Source organism: Chinchilla lanigera, unplaced genomic scaffold (genome assembly GCF_000276665.1).
Source record: "Chinchilla lanigera isolate Chin_1 unplaced genomic scaffold, ChiLan1.0 scaffold00004, whole genome shotgun sequence".
Taxonomy (NCBI): domain Eukaryota; kingdom Metazoa; phylum Chordata; class Mammalia; order Rodentia; family Chinchillidae; genus Chinchilla; species Chinchilla lanigera.
In genome coordinates, this window is record NW_004955405.1 from 36,035,852 (window position 1) to 36,053,438 (window position 17,587).

The following is a 17,587-nucleotide window of genomic DNA, read 5'->3' on the forward strand; positions in this document are numbered from 1 at the left end:
TTTAATTTCTACTAGCTTTTCAGAAAACAAGGTTTATGTGAGCCAAATAGGAATTTTCTCTGTATTATTAAATGAATTATTTCCCAGTAGGTACACATTATCAATATACAACTTATATAAGACCCTTGAGGTATAGTGGTTAGCAACTCAGGATATAAAATTCATTGGGACATGTTTTGTGGAACTTAAAAGCCTCATCAGTTACAAAGGTAAACCTTACCACCACCCTGAAGATCATTAAAGCTTGCTGGTGCCGCTGGTGCCGAGGGAGTCCTAATTCATTGGTAAAGTGGAGGATACTGAGATTAACTTGCTGTGCTATCTTAGTTAATTACATCTACTATGAACTTGAAACATTACAGCCGTATCAATTTCTTCGTTTACCAGTTCAGCTCTTTCATTTCCGTCATAAAAGAGATGCTTAGCAGATTGGAGTCCGAGCATAAGACTAAACTGGAGCAGCTTCACATCATGCAAGAACAGCAGAAGTAAGTAGGGTGCAGATGCGTTATACCTTGTCCAGAGGTGAAGTGCAAGTTACCTCCTGATTCATTTTCTGGAATGTGGGGTAGGAGAGTTGCTAGATTTTAGTTTGACTGTATGTAAAAAATTTCAAGTGTATTAACAGTTTGAACTGAGTTAAAATAGGATATTGTTGAAACTCTAACTTCTGAGCACAAAGACATAATCTGATATAATCTTAGCACTTTCTTTACTTAAAGAAAATTGTGTTTCTGAGAAAAATCCCCTGTTGGCATTACCCACTGGTATTGTACACTGTGATTTTTCAAATCTGTGAACCCTGATGTTTTAATTTCTGGCTATCCTTTTTTCTAACCTCAGGAACACTTATATGGCATGTGGTATCATAATATTCACCTCTTATTTTTAGGGAGGGTTTTCTAAATTATTTACAGAATACTAACATTCAAAGAAAGAAGGCAAAGATGGAAATTATTCACTAGAAAATGTTATTAAAGTCAGAGGTACAGTAAATTTACGTCAATCATAAGCAAGGTCCCCAGACAGAAATTCTAGCTTTCACCCCATTATAAGGCGAACATGGAAGTCTAGACCCATAGTGGAGAAACAGGTGGAGCAGTCCTTTGTATTCTCACAGGATTTTGTGATGTATACGCGTGAGAAGTTTGATGAATTGGCTGCATTAATGTAGGGGCCTAGAAAAATAATGTTTAGAAGTAGATTATAGGTAAAAACAGTTTATTTATTTTTCTTGTACTGGAGATTGAACCCAGGGCCTCATAGATGCTAAGCATGCACTTTACCACTAAGCTATACCCTTTCCCTGAAATAGGTATTTAATATTTATATTTGAGGGGCAAAAGAAACCGTCTCTTTTTCTTCCTATCTAAATTTTTCAAGACACATTTCAAATTCATGTCACAGTGATTATAGCATATACTCTTAGTGTCAGGTTCTGAACCGAGTCATCAGTTTCCCATATCATGTCTTGTCTTAGTGAGATATTAAACTGTTATAATCTCTAACAATAAGTCCCATTTGCCTTGTTCTATAGCACCCTGAGTGTATTTCCTAGTAGATCTCAAAAAGTTGAATTTAAAAAGACTTATGTACAAATGTTATTTTTTTTGAGCAAGCAGACATTAATAGTAGAAAATAGTGGAAAAGATGAAGATTGTCCTTAAAAAATGAAATAAAAAATTATTTTTATTGCTTTTTCATATTCATCTCTCCTGTAGATCTTTGGATATAGGAAATCAAATGAATGCCTCTGAGGAGACAAAAATTACAAATGCTGGGAATCAGGTAGGAAGATACTTAATTTTTGCAGAAAGTGTTTATTTAAGAATCTTTTTAATCTTTAAGCAATAAAACCATTTTATTGAAATTGCTTCAGTTGATGGCCTTTTTTCTATTTCATCAGATTGATAAAGTTTTTAACAACATTGGAACAGACCTTTTGACTGGTGGTGAATCAGAAAATAAAGAAGATGGGTTACAGAATAAACATAAAAAAGTGAGCTCTTCTACTTTTTTTTAGTACTCATTTATATTGTGGGACTTCCCATAAATCAGACATTTGTTGGAAAATACTATTTAGCCTGTTACCAAGAAACATTCTGTAATTTTCTTTATGAAATAGAGTTGTGTGCCACCGTACCTGGCTCTGTTCTTTCTGTTTTGTTTTGTTTGTTTGGCAGTACTGGGGGTGGAACCCAGGGAGAACTGAGGTACATGCAGCCCTTTTTATTTTTTGACATGAGATCTCACTAACTTGCCCAGTCTGGCCTAGAACCTGTAGTCCTCCTGACTCAGCGTCCTGAGTAACTGAGATTACAGGCTTGAGCCACAACTGGCCAAACTTTTTTCCTTTTCTTTTTTTTAAAGTAAGCCCAGCAACTGTACTTTCTTTTCTTTTTCTTTTTTTGGTACAGGGGATCGAACTCACAGCCTCGCGCTTGCCAGACAGGCGCTGTGCCGCCGAGCTGTGTCCCGGCCCTCTTTCTTTCTTTTTGTTCCATGGCGGAAGCCTTAGCTTTTTTGGTCCATCACATTTTCTCTTGATATTTATGAGGAGTACTGGTCAGTTATTTGTGGCATGGTCCTTATTTTGGATTTGCCTGATGTTTTCTGTTAATGAGACTAAGGTTTTACATTTTTGGCAAAAGTACCACAGAAACAAGAGAGGGCCCTTCCTGGTTTCTTCTTATAGGGGTACCTGATGTTTATGTAGCTTATTAATGGTGAATCACTGTTTTCAAGAAAATTTTAAAAATAGATTTGGTTCCATCTCATAAGCAGATGAAAAAAGTTTCCCCTCCCTCTGATTTTGAATAATAAAGTGATACTTCCCTATTGAAATTTTGGTTAGCATCCAACATTAAAAAAAATACTTGCCAGGTTTAGACTTCTGCTGAGGTCATTCTTCTCTTCTTTAACAAAATATGAATACTTGTATGTTTAAAGCTAATGGAACACGGGACATAGCAGCTTACGAAATTGTCAGATGTGAGCTTTTAGTTTAGCAAAATTGATAAAAGAAAAAAGAAGCCTCAAATTTGATGCAGACATTGACAGTGAAAGAATTTGTTTAGTTCTCCCTTAGCCTTATGGAATGCAGTAGATTAGAATTGAACACAATCTCCCAGTGTTGTAGAATAGAATTAATCCTATTCTCATTTCTGTCTAAAAGATGATTCTAATGAAAGCTTTCAATAGATATATTTTAGCCCAGATCCTGTGAGTTTCTCCCTAGAGTTGAATCTGGGAGCCTTTAGAAGTAGAACTTAGCTGTGTGAGTCGCTGGCTCCGGAGTGTGTGTTGCAGTTAAGTAGTAAGTACTGCCAGCAGGACCTAGATGTACTTCATCAAAGAAAAAAATCTTCTGTTTCACAAATAATTATGAAGCTGCCAGTTGATTTTTTGCTTTGTTTTGTTTCAAGGCGTCACTTACACTGGAAGAAAAACAAAAATTAGCGAAAGAACAGGAGCAGGCCCAGAAGCTGAGAAGCCAGCAGCCGCTCAGTCCCCAGGTGCACACACCCATCGCTCCAGCGAAGCAGGTCAGATTCGTTTGTGCAGTTTCAGGGGTGCTGCTCATGAGGGCTGCGGACTCGCAATCTGCTCTGCTAGGATTTGTGAAAGATGTATTGGAAAGAGTGATACCTAATTCCCCAAAAGAGTACTGGTAAGGGTTCTCCCTCAGCCCTTCTCTAACCTGCCCCATGCAGTGCTGCCTGACAGTGCTTGTTACCAATAGAGAGGTGAGTGAGTAGGTGGAGCTTTAAAAAATATTAGGTTTCATAGTGCTGACCAGTTCTGTTCACTCTGAAATGGTCAGGAATGTTATTGTTATGCTGTTAATGAATTTTTGAGCCAAAAGTAGTTTTTGGCTTTTCAGTGACAGGTTTGTAACTGTTTTAGGAAGATGTTCCCACATCTCCTGACCGGTTTTTATTTCTCACTGTGTTCCAGGCACTGTTTTAGATGCTAGTGTTTTGGATGCACTGTTTTGGATGCAGTGAATAAGGGCCCTGCTTGTAGACTTTACACTCTTAATAGTTTAAAAAATAACTTTATCTTAAAAGCTTTAATGTATTTTGTTGTTGTTATTTCTTAATCACTAAAATTCTTCCTCTGAGAAGAAAGTCTCTGCAGGCCAAGAAACAAAATATAAAGACAGAAAAGACAAATTCCCACAAAATTTTGATGAAATTCAAAATAATAAAGGATCCTTGTTTCATAATACAGCTCTACTCATGAGAAGAGTGCAGTTCTATTCTGGGAAGATAACATTATACGTAATTGGAGTTAATATTAACGTTCACTGTCATCAAATTGATTGGGAATATTCATCTGTAAAATCTGTGCAAAAATGGATGTGGGCTATACTTGGCTTGCAGGCCATAGTTTTCTTATATAGATTATTAAGTGTATTTTTAACTTGTCCTTTATATTTTAATGTCGAATGTTCACTAATTATAAAGTAAATTGGATTTCTTGGAGATAAGTAATCTCCTCATATTTTTCAGGCTAAGGACTTGACAGACACATTGATGGATAATATGTCATCTTTGACCAGCCTTTCTGTTAGCACCCCTAAACCTTCTGCATCAAGTACCTTCACTTCCGTTCCTTCCTCGGGTCTGGGCATGATGTTTTCTACACCAATTGATAATACGAAGAGAAGTTTGACGAACGGCCTGAATGGCAATATGGGCTTTCAGACTTCGGCATTCAGCGTGCCGGTGAACACAAACCAGAACTTCTTCAGCAGTACAGGCACGCCTGGAGTAAGCAGTCTGACTCTGGGAGCGCCTTCAACCCTGCCAAACTTCAGTGCTCTGAGCGTTCCTCCTGCTGGTGCGAAGCAGACCCAGCAGAGACCCACAGATATGTCTGCACTTAATAATCTCTTTGGTCCTCAGAAACCCAAAGTTAGCATGAACCAGCTGTCACAGCAGAAACCAAACCAGTGGCTTAATCAGTTTGTGCCTCCTCAGGGTTCTCCAGGTGTGGGTGCTTCAGTGCTGGGACCACAGGTGAACATGATAGGACAGTCTGCCTTCGGCATGCAGGGTAACCCTTTTTTTAACCCACAGAACTTTGTACAGCCGCCCACTACTATGACCAGTAGCAGTTCAGCTAGCAATGATTTGAAAGATCTTTTTGGGTGAGGTATCTTGCTCCTGTGTTTGAGGGATCACTTCCGTTTTCATCATGGGTAAGCTAACTTACATCTTTGTTTACTTGGCTTGAAGCAACTATTACTGCAACATGGATGGTGTGGTGACGGAAAGCGTCTGTTGCTATGCCAGCCAGCGTAGTAGTTGTATGGACTCCTAACCAGTTGAGATTTTTTAAAATCTGAGGATTGTTTTCCTCTTACAGACTCCTCTTCAGGTTTTTAAAAACCCACTCCTTACCAACGTCAGAGAGAAAAAAGGACAACTGGATTATCTTGAACAGCAGAATTTTTAAATCAGCTGTTTATTTTGCCTTGTAAATCTTGCTGTTATTTAAAAAAATTGAGTTGATGCTAACTGCAAACTCACCTGTTGTGTACACTGCTCGGTGCACAGTCTGTCTTTGCAGGTCGCTGGTCTTCATTTTAATACATGAAAAATCTCAATGCTATATTGATTTGTTTGCATTTAGTGTGCTGAGAAAATGAGCATAGGAAGAATGATCAGGCTTTTTGCTTCTTTCAATCTTAATTTACTTTTCAAATGGACTAATGTTTAGTATAAAAGACTGAGCAAATGCTACAAAATTTAATTCACCTTAATGTTATTGGTTTAAAAAGCATTATTAACCACCTTAAATGCAAACTAATCATTGTACGTTATATTTCAGCATGATCTGCCTCAAATAACTATGTATTTTTCTGCACTTACTTGGATATATTTAGGATCTGTTTTTTCCTACCGTATTACAGAAGAGAGATGTACTGCTATGTACAGATTTTTGGCAAAACAATCTGATGTGATTTCCCTGACTACTGCCTTCATATTTCATTTTGAATTTAAACTTAGGAGGTTGCAGCACATCTGAATTACATTTTCAAAAGGAAGTTTGTAAGAGTTAAATTATATTTAAGGAGTAAACTTTGAGATTTTTGCTGTATTGTTTCAAATGTAATTAAACTTCTGTACAAATGAACAGTTATATCTTCTGTACCAACAGATTAATTTTCAGCTTGCCATGAAAGTCTGACCTCATCAAATACTGCAACTGAAATCTTTTCTAGCAATCTCAGTAACCTTTTATTTGCATATTTTAATGTCCATCCATAATCGGCTGTTTGAGGAAGGAAGGAATAAGTTCTTCTAACGGACAACCTGTTTTATTCTTCAAGACTTTTCTCTGATGTTTTTAATTTGCTGATTATTCAACCACAGAGCCTTATGCTGTGTCATTTGTAGTTTTAAAAATTATCTTCCACTGTTACGTGATAACTACCTTTTAAAGAACTGTATATGTACTATAGTTGCTGCCATACAGTGTGTGGTTTTTAATTATCTGGAACCAGCAAGCATTTAAAATAAACCATATGAAGTTTAGTGTGCTGGTACAAAGTTTATTCATTGAATATGAATATTCATTGGAACATATATGTACATATCTACATGTACACACTCAACATATACTTAATAGATGGTATTTGATTACAAAATATAATTTGATGACATCGCTGATAATATTCAGTTAAGGAAGGGGGCACTTAAAAATAAAAGTTAGTTTTCACATCTTGTTTCTTTGTGAGCTGTACTTTGTGGCATGATTTTAGGACTGATAAGATTGCTGAAGAAAGTCGTCTAAGAAATGAAAACCAGAAAGCTCAAACATGTCTTTGTCAAATACATATGTAACTTGACTAGATTAGCTATATTGTTTTTAATGCAAAATTTCTGTTGGGAAAAGCTTACAAATGGCATAAAATTACATATTGAAGATTTTTTTGGTAACAATTCAGTAGTCACTGTTTATTGGGAACTATTTTTTATTTTATAAAATGACTTGATGTCAGTGTTCACTTCCTAAGTAGAAGAAAATCGTATTGTAACAGTTTATATGACTTGAACTTCTAAATATCAAAATAGGTTATTTAAAAAAATCCTGTATAATTCGTGGGTAATTTTCACTTGTTAGTGTTTGCTCATTCACTGAGGCAGTGGTGGTGCTGCATTTTTATAAAGTTGTTCTTACACGTTTTTTCTACTTTCTCAAAGGTATTTTATTGAAATCATTCCCATCAAATGAACCTTTGCCTTTTTCTGTTGTAAGATTGCCTTTGAAAAACTGTGCTGTTTTTAGGCAAATGTGTTTCCTGTGTGAACAAAGTATTCAGAGTACTAGATCACCTTAAAATTATCTCAGATATTGAAAGGATTTAAGCCTCTTGTGCGTAGAGTAGAAAATTAGTAGGCTAGAGGGAGCACCTACAGACAGAAGTTACAGCAAAGATTTCCTTTTATTTGAACTGGTTTTCTTTCCTTCTCATGCTAAAAATAAATGTGTGATATACGTAGAGAATGCATAAAGGAAATGAAAATAGCCTGAATTTGGTTTTTGTTTTGTTTTTATTTAGCCACACGTATAACCTGTTCTTCTCCTTGATTAAGGAGGTAGCTTATTTTTTTTTTTAAACTGCAAAATACCTCACATGGTTGCTGAAAGGAGTATGTGAAAATGCCTCATGGCAAGCAAAGTGTGCACCAAATAAATTCTAGCTTTTTAAACCTTTCCATATTAAGTCTGGATTTCATACTTTGTGACTTACTGGTCTTGGAACAGTTTTAAAACAAATGAATCTCTTAAGAATTGAGATGGTACCAGATTTCCAGAAATTCATCTGCGGCAGTGTCTTTCAAGCTGTGACACAGCAAGACGTAGACTGACTTTATATTGGAGCCACACTCTGGACTAAAGCCAGAGTTTGTCTTTAATAAGAGTAATGTGTTTTACCTTTTAGTTTAGTATTTTTTAAAAGTTAATTTTAATCCCTAAAAGGATCTGACGACTAAGTTTAAATAAAACTGAATTCAGCTCTGTCTTTCTCTGAGCAGATGCAGAAACAGAGGGCCTGATATCTACATGACTTCACCCTAGGAGGTCAGACCAGGAGTAGAAGCTACATTTTTTTTCCAAATCTGCACTTGAGAGATCTTTACTGCATTATGTCCTCCGTTGTATGGTTTCTTCTGGAGATGTTTTCGTTCAGACTGATTTATGTAGCAAGTACACATTCAGTATTTATTGGTCACCATAAGTGTATTTATTCTGGAAATTGGTGTTGAAGAGGGAGATGGCAGAAAGGAAGTGTACACAGTGAGAATCACCTTTGGGACTGTCACTCTGAACTGTAGGTGAGGAGGGCTGGTGTTAGTGGTGCTTGTAGAACCCGGATGTGTAGTGGACTGAAGCCCTAACCCTGTGGGGAGGAGAGGGTGCAACTGGAAAGGCTGTTTCACTAAAATGAAGCCATTGGATTTTAAAAACTTCATTTCCAGTGCGGCTAATGATTCCGGCCACCCAGGCATGACTTAGTTACCTGGGATACAAGCCATATATGTAATTTCAGGTTTTTCTAGCACCCCAATTAAAAATAGAGGAATTACTTTTTGTATAATTGATTCAGCTTAATATATCAAAAACATCATTTCTGCGTGGAATTGATGTACACTACACAAAAAACTAATGAGATAGTCTACAGTATTTTTTGGTACTTAGCCTTTAAGATCTAGCATATATTCTAAGCATTTCAAACGCTCAGTAAACATCGGACAGCGTGGGTTTATGTGCAAGCGCCACACCAAAGGAGTGAACCACGGCAGTTGACTCCTGCAGCTCCAGACCGCCTCCTGTCTGTCGTGCTTGGTGCTCCTGGAGCTGAACTCTTTTCTCCACTCTTCTTTGCCAGCTGGTAGAATGTTAGGCTGCGTCAGTAGAGGGCACTGGAGTGGCACTGCTGAGCAGTAGCAGCAAAAAGACCCATTTACGTCCAGGTGCTGCTTCTGCATTCTTGTCTACCACAGGAGCCCAGCAGTCTAAGCAGAGGGCTCCAGCACCTCAAGTTACATCTATCTCTGCTCCCATGGCAGCCGTGCCCTCAGCCACGCCCTCACCACTGGCAGCTGCGTGTTCCCATGGAAACCACACCCTCTCCTGGGAAGCTGACTCACCTTGGCAGTGAGACAGTGGCAGAGAACATCTGCCGGGTTCTAGTTCACCTCTCCCCTTCATCCTCAGCCTGGCACTAGTTTCCCTACTTTGTACCTTGTTAATACAGTTCTGATTTTCCCACCTACCTTTTGTTTTTTTTTCCAGTACCAGGAATTGAACTCATGACCTTGCGCTTGCCAGGCAGGCACTGTGCTGCTGAGCTAAATCCCCAGCCCTCCACCTACCTTTTGGATATGTTCTTTTATATAGTGTCCTGGTTGGTAGTAAATCCAGTGTTTGACATTTAAAGGTGATGAGATAGACTTTAGTGTCTGGAGTTTGTAGGAGTCAATATTCATGTAGGTTTATTCCAAATCTATATCCAAAGTCCTGCCAGTCTTTCTAAATACAACGATGGCACCAGTCAAATACGGGGTATTTTTGTGGACGCATTAGAAATGTAGTGCATGCACTTGTGCACCAAATAAAGGGTGTGTGGGTTTCTGTTTTTATTTTCTAATTCAGGCTAAAATTATAGCCTTCATGCTCTATGGACACAAGGCAGGGTCCCTGATGCATTTGTTCGTGTATTGACACACAGCCAGAAACGTTCATGAGTGCTGGTGCAGAGTTGGAAAGCTCCCTTCCTGAGCCGGGCCTCCTCGGACCACTCGTTTCCTACGGGGGGGTGAAGTTCTGTCCTCAGCTTCAGCTGCAGTGATAGTGCGAATCCGACCCTCAGTCAGCACTAATTCCTGTCTCCCGGACACTTGTCAGACAGCAGCCTTTATTGCCCAGCAGTCAAAATCTCATTCTTAAGAAATGGTTAGGAAGTTGGCCCCGAATTGAGCCTTGATTTCTACAGAAATTCTGAATTATTTTCAGCCCATAATTGAAACCTTTGTGCCTGGGTTGCCTTGTTTGGACCACAATCGTTTCCTTTACCACACTTCGCTGTCAGCTGTGCCAAAACTGGCTTTATGGATTGTATGGGGTAAATGTGTGTAAGCCCCTGGCCCCGCTTCTGCTGTGTGGGAGGTGCTCAGTAGATATCGGTGTCTTCCTTCTGATGTAGATCTCTAAAGATTTGCTTGAACGAAGAACCAATACCTCAACCAGGAATAATTTGAATGCTTTCATTCTTCAGAAACAAGCCAAGCCAGGGTGGTGACTTGTGCCTGTAATCCCAGTACGTTGGCAGGCTGAGGCAAAAAGATCATGAGTTCAGCCCCAGCCTGGGCAACTTAGACTCTGTCTCAAAAACAACAAACCAAGCCCCCAAAACAAAAACAGTGAAAAGGGGCTGGAGATATAGCTCAGTGGAAAGGCCCTCAGTCCAGTCTTCAGTAACACATACGTGCACACAGCCCAAAGAATGTTCTAGCCGTGTGTGAGGGGCTTGGGACACAAATGGAATGCAGGCCTCGCTCTGCAGGAGTTTGCACTGTAGTTATAAAAGTATTCAAGTGGGGGCTGGGGATTTAGCTCAGTGGCACAGCGCCTGCCTGGCAAGCGCCGAGGTCCTGAGTTTGATTCCCGGTACGAGAAGAAAAACAACAACAACAACAAAAAATAGCCAAGTGAGAGCCAGTTTGAGAATGGTGTGATGTACCTACGCGGTGACAGGCAGCTCTGGAGGAGGGACACACACCTTCTTAGTGGAGATGGAGGCTGAGCTCAGATGCATGGCGCCTTTTTAAAAGAATTTCTTACTGCTGTTATCAAATGATACTGAGGAATCACATCTCAAATTAAGGTGGACATGCTAGAGAGGAGAGTATAATAGGTAACTGTTCCTAAGTCTTTCTGAGTTCCGATATTATATGAAAACTACTTGAATTAAGGGAAATCTGTTCAAAGAATTTGATGACTAAAAAGGGTAGAATTAATGTTAGCTGCTTAAAATACTTTCTGGTAGAGCCAGAAATGACCGCAAGATAAGGAGCAAAATAAAGTGAGCTATAATGTTATTTTCATCTAATCATTTACACCTTATTGCATATGTTAGGAACTTAAAAGAGTCATATGTAGGGGGACTCAATAAATACACATAGAATAAATAAATTTTTTTTTTTTTTAAACTAGCTATTTTGGGGGAGGAAATGTCTGGCATTTAGTTTATAAACTACCAGAAGATGGCACTGTTTCCCAGGTAATCATTACATTAGCCACGTTCTAGATGCATTTTTAAAAACTGCAGACAGGCTGGAGAAAATATTGATAATATTGGGCTTGCTGGGCATGGTGGCACACACCTGTAATCCTAGCTACTCAGGAGGCCAAGGTGAACGCATTGCAAGTTTGAAGCCAGCCTGAGCAAATTAGACCCTGTCTCAAAATAAAAACGCCTGAAGATGTAGCTCAGTGGCTGGATGCTTTTTTAATATGTACGTGCTCCTAAATTTAATCCCCAGTACTGCATGCCCCCCCAATCTTGTGGTATTGAATCAATGAAATGATAGACTGTCAAGATAAATACTTGTGGAAGGTGTGTGTGGATTTGTTTTGTCTTGGTTCTTTGTCTTGATTCTTCCTGAGTATTAACTCTGCTCATTACTGTTAAAATTATCTAAATCATTGCATGATGGGTGTTCTACCTGCACTTTCAAGAGGCTGGTAAGTCTTCCAGAATATCCTCTGGTTTTGACTTTTTTCAACATTTCAGCTTGCATTATTATGCTACAACTACCTTTACTAAGTTACAGGTTTAACCATTATGGCTTGTATGCAGATGTCCAACCAAAGCTTCATGAACACATAGGTGGGTGTTTTTACTGGTGGCTGGATATAGGGTGTGTGAGTATAAAGAGTGTGTAGTAACTAAATTAACCCATAGTTCTGAGTGTGGATGAAGGGAAGGCCACCCTGAGCGTGGGTGGTACCAACCAATAGGCTTGTAGCCTAAGTGGAATAAAAGGAAAAGGGTGGCTCGATGCTGGGGCTGCTTTGGTGCTTTCTGCCTGTCCTGCCATGGACTGGTTCTTCTTTACCTTCTGCCATACTGCCCTGCCTTGGAGCCACTTGACTCTGAGCATTTCCCTTTAGTTTCACAATGTCTATCATACCTCCTAATTTTTATTCACTCTTTCAGGTGTTTTTTTTTTGTTTGTTTGTTTTGTTTGGTTTGGTTTGGTACTGGGCTTTGAACTCAGGACCTTGCACTTGCCAGGCAGGTGCTTGTGCCACTGAGCTATATCCCCTCCCAGAGTCACTTGACTCTGGACTGAAACCTCTACAAACTGTGAACTAAAATAAACCTTTCTTCTTTTAACTTGTGGGTGTCAGGTGTTTTGTCTCAGCAACAAAAAAGTAACTGAGACACTAATATATTTTGGTTTTAGATGAAACCTAAATATCCCTCAATCACTCTTTCAGTATTCCCTACTTCCTCACAAAGGCAGTCTTCAGGCTACACCTGAACCAGTATATATTCAGAGCACACAGGCAGTAACAGATGTTTAATAAAAATAATTCCATTATCATTATAGCCAGAAAATAGACTAAAAACTCCGTCATTGAGTATGTGATGTTGGTAGTAGGAAGGAGTATCCTCTATGAGAAAATCTGAAAAACAAAAGAGAGCAAGTTTACTTTGGTTCATGATTTCGGGGTTTTCAGTACATGGTCAGCTGGCTCCATTGCTTTTAGGCCTGTAGCAAGGCAGAAGCATCATGGTGGGAGTGCTTGGTGGAGGAAAGCTATTTACTTCATGACAGCTGGGAAGCAGAGAGAGAGAGAGAGACAGACAGACAGACAGACAGACACACACACACACACACACACACACAGAACCAGAGTTTGAGAGGAAGGAGCTGGGGACCATATATAGTCCCCAAGGTCACGATCCCATAATCCACTTCCTTCAGGCAGGCTTCACCTTTTGTTTCCATCACCTCCCAGTAATGCCGTCAAATTATCCAGTGATAAAGTTAGAACCCTCATGAGCCAATCACTTTTCCGAAGCTCATTATCTATCAAGTGTTCGACACAATGAGCTTTTTGGGGGATATCTCATATCCAAGCCATAACACCCTAAGATGAAGTGTTAAGTAATTTGCAATAAGCCACCAATGGCAGCAAACAAATGAGTTCTTTTCTGCGTGATACCTCAGAACATCACTGGTCGCCTCTGGGCACCAGACCTCTACTCTGATCGACCTGAGTACACCACCGGTCATCACTGCTGTAATCTATAGTGAGCAGTGAAGTGGAATAGTCTGCCTTACCTACTTCTCTAGGTAGCTGTGAGGCTCACGGGAGCTGGGAAGAAGTTAAATGTGCTTCTCAGGAAACTGTGAAACGTCTGAGATACTTAACAGCGATGGTGCTGTACATTTCTATATTTTAGTTGTCTGATTTTGTGTTTGTTAGATGAGGTCTTACTACATTTCCCAGGTTGAAGTTGCACTCTTGGGGCCCTGTGATTCTCCTGCCCTCAGCCTCTTGAGTGCTAGGACTGCAGGAATGAGCCATCGTGCCCACTCCTTGACCATTAAAATAAAATTCATTAATATAGTTTGAAAAAAATGACACCTACTATTTGAGTAGTTATGATGATGGGCTGAAAACAGATCTTTAATAATTTTTCTGGGTGTCCGTGTGTGCAAATTTACACTGACCAAGTATTACAGAGACATATTTAATTGTGGTATAAAAACCCTGCAGTTTGGGAACTCAAAGCCAGGCTAATTAAACTCCAGTCCTGGCCTCTGCTGAAATGAATGGGTCTAACAGTGTTGGCTGCAGATTGAAAGCAGTGTGGTAGAATGAAGAGAACACTTATAAGCAGGTGGCTTTAAATCCTGGCCCCACCAAAAACTTCGTACAGTAACTTTGGAGAAGCTCTTGAGTGAGTCTCACTTGCCTCCTCATGGGAATATCTGACGTTCTATTTTGTCAACCCACCTTTCCATCCTGCTTATGAGAATACAATGAGATCATGAGTCAGAAAAGCAGGTAAAGGAGCAGTTATAATGGAAAGGAATAAAGGTTCCCATTAGCCAGAGGGGGCTAAAGGTTCCCTCTGGAGTGTCTGACCCCACCTGAGGCAGAGAGTGGGAGGCCACTCCATACTCAATTAACTGATGTTTTATGTTAATTTCTCTTCACTCTATTTTCAGTTTGTCACTATTTCTAGTGGTACATTTTAACGAAAGTACACATATTAGTATGTAATTTTTTTTTAGTTTTGTCTGTTTGTTTTGATTTTTTGCTTTTGGTATTTGGACACAGGGTCTTATTCTGTAGTTCAGCCTGGACTTGAACTTGTTATGTAGCCTAGGCTGGCTTCCAACCCTTGATCCTCCTGCCTCAGCTTCCCACGTGTTAGAAATAAAAGCATGAGCCACTGCACCTGGCTAGTAAGTAATCTTGAAAATCACTCTAGTTTTCAAATTTCTGTGGTAGCTATCACAGCTGCCTAATAGTTAAGTGCTAAGTAAAGGTTTTAAAGACACAAGGATAGTGAGTACATCTTGCTTGAGTTATGTTGAAAACACTCTGTACTGCCCATAGTAGGATCATAAGATCTCAGTGTACTGTACCTTAGTGGTTCCAGCCCAGGATACAGGCTGTAAGACCTTGTTCCAGTTCTCTGAATTCTATTGGCTCTAAGTTCTGGTGGGCAAAATTTGAGTCTGGATTTCTGTCTATATTTATTTGTTTTACAGTATCATTATGAGAACCAAATGAGATATTTGAAAGTTCGACTATGAATGAAAGAATTTAAATCAAACATGGGAGTTCAATGAAAAGTCAAGTGTCATGTGCATATTAGTCAGTACAAATGAGAGTTATCAAGAATATCCAGATTTTAAAGGCTTGAGAAAAATCCCTGCAAGAGAGAAATTTTTATGTTGGTCTCCAGATGTCAGGGGAGACTGAGTAGGAGTGTGGAGTTGGGGTAGTGAGTAGTTGCCACCGAGTTCAGGAGAGAAGGACTAGGATGGCATTCTTTTTGTTACCTTCGCTTCCTTATGAGATCTCTGTGTTTGGTCAGCTTTTCACTGCTGTCGCCGAATAACTGAGATAAACACCTGAGAGGGGGAAACGTTTTATTCTGGCTCACAGTTTCAGAGGATCAGTCCATGGGTAGCTGCCTCCAAGGTGGAAATGTGGCGGGAGGGTGCAGTGGAGAAAAACTGCTTACTTCATGGCAGCCGAGAAACAGAGAAAGGGGAAGAACCAGACAGGAAGGGAGTAAGGGCAACATAGTCAAACGTACACCCCTCAGAAACCTAGTTCCTCCATCCATGTCCTACCTCCTAATAGTCCATCAACTATAAACTCATCAGTGGGTTAGTCCATGGCTGAGGCTAGAGCCGCTATGTTCCAGTCACCATTCTGTGCTTCACCTCTGAATGTTGCTGCCCTGGACATCAAGCCCTCAATTCATGAGCCTTGGAGGGAACTTCATGTTTAAACTGTAGCAATCTCTTACCCAAAAAGGTGAATAATTTTTCTTTTCGTTGTTGTTTTGCAGAACGAAGGATGGAAGCCCAGGGCCCTGCGCATGTTAGGCAAGTGTTCTCTACCACTGAGCACCATTCCCAGCCCCAAAAGGAGGATAATTTGGTACAGGTTAAAGTTCTCCATCTAATGCTTGGGCTAGATTTGATGAAATTATTTCCTTTAGTAAATATTGTCCTCATGTTTTGGGGGGCATTTGTTGGTTTACTTTTTTGGTACAAGTGGAAGACTGGAACAACCTGGCTGATGACCAACCTAGGGTCTGCACTTGCTTTGTTGTTGCAGACTAGTATACCCCATCACTGAGCTGGCCAGGTAGGCTCGCCCATGTATGTCAGGTAGAAGTGACTTTGCATTACAGAATTTGGGTTAGATCACTGCAATAGCTAAGTCTTTATTTGTGAGGAGCAGAAACTATCTTAGCTAAGCCAAAGGAGGACAATTTCTTATAGGGCTGTGAGTAGTTCATGAAATCCAAGGGCAGAGGGACAGCTAAGATTAGACAGACAGGGACTAATATGCTGTAAAAACCACACACACCCTCATCCTATTAAAATTTCATTCTTGGGGACTGGGGGTTTAGCTCAGCAGCACAGCGCCTGCCTGGCAAGTGCAAGGTCGTGAGTTTGATTCCTGGTACCGGAACCCCCCCCCCAAAAAAAATTTCATTTTTCCTGGTCTGTCAGACTGATGTTCTCTACATCTCTGTTCCATAGTGTTAGTGTGCAGCCACCCCACTATTCTAGTTCCAGGGTGCTGTCAGGTTTACCAGCAATCTTTCAGTGCCAAAGTAAAATTATCAGGAGACTCTGGTACCTTACTGGCCCAGTGTAATCCAAGTGCCTATTCCTGGTCCATTCACCAATGGTTAGGGAGATGGGAAATAGTGTAATACATACAGGTTGGTCAAAGGTCTGTCACTGTTAAAGGGGAGAGGATGGGGACACTGGAGATTTCTCAGAGAATGAGGAATTGCTGTGATCTGGGTATGAGCCCTAAAGAAATCTTAGTTAATACGTGTTTTCTAACGAAGAGGTTTTTTTAGTATATGATGATGGGAAGTCATCAAGTATATACTAGTGGCTGAAATTTTTTCTGAAATTTGTGGTTTATATACACACACCATGGAGCAATGCTTTTATTTCACAGCCCTCCGTGAATTCTGTGCTACTCATAGTAATTTCTTCTGTCTTTACTCTATTTGATAATTTGAGGTGGGGAACACATGGTGTAATGCTCTTCTGCAACAACTGAATTATGCAGTGTTCAAGGTCATCCCTCCAGCCTTGTTTTCTACCACATGGACACACCCACCCACCTGTCAGACACGAGGCAAGCTCCCCTGAATGCCAGGGTCTCTCATGCTTGTCTTTGTTCCCACATGTTTCCGTCTCGTCCTGAGTGCATGCACTACCATCCCTTCATCTGCGAAGCTCTCCTGTCCACCCATCTGTAGGCTGAGGCTGGCATCCTTGCTTGTATTCCTATCAGCTTCTATTGTGGCACTCAATATCTGTGGTGGCTCATTCATTTCCTTTTTATTTGTTTCTTTAAGGAGGTTATCACAGTCCAATCTGTATCACCATTGCCTAAAAAGTACCTGCTGCCTAGTAGACCCTCAAGAAAGAAACGAATGAATCAGTGAATGAAATGAACTTCAGTTCTGTAAAGTCTGGTTGTGTAAGCTTTCTATTGCTATAACAAATACCTAGTATAACCAATTTATAAAGATAGAAGGTTTATTTGGCTCATGGATTTAGAGATTTTAGTCCATGATTGTGTTGGGGCTGTAGCAGTGCATCATGGCAAGAGCAAATGGTGGGCGAGAACAAAGACCCTGCAGACATTGCAGACTGAGTTGCTAGGGGCAGAGAGGCCCAGGGGACGGGCGGGGCGAGCAGGCCCTCGGAGCCGGCCGAGCAGGCTCCCCCAGCCCCCCGCGCCTTGCGCCCAGGCAGCGAGTTCTCCGGGA

General features: G+C 40.3%; 1 protein-coding gene across 2 annotated transcripts in view; it reads left to right on the forward strand.

Annotated features, from left to right (window-relative positions):
- The window catches only part of Scyl2 (SCY1-like, kinase-like 2), a 58,915-nt gene extending 51,185 nt beyond the window's left edge, over window positions 1-7,730 (forward strand). For both annotated transcript variants that reach the window (XM_005374529.2, XM_005374530.2), the window contains exons 14-18: window positions 388-488; window positions 1,722-1,788; window positions 1,907-1,999; window positions 3,426-3,545; window positions 4,515-7,730. In XM_005374529.2, coding sequence (XP_005374586.1) covers window positions 388-488; window positions 1,722-1,788; window positions 1,907-1,999; window positions 3,426-3,545; window positions 4,515-5,159 — 1,026 coding nt within the window. In that variant the 3' untranslated portion in view covers window positions 5,160-7,730. The remainder of the gene's footprint in view (window positions 1-387; window positions 489-1,721; window positions 1,789-1,906; window positions 2,000-3,425; window positions 3,546-4,514) is intronic.
- The last annotated feature ends 9,857 nt before the right edge of the window (window positions 7,731-17,587 follow it).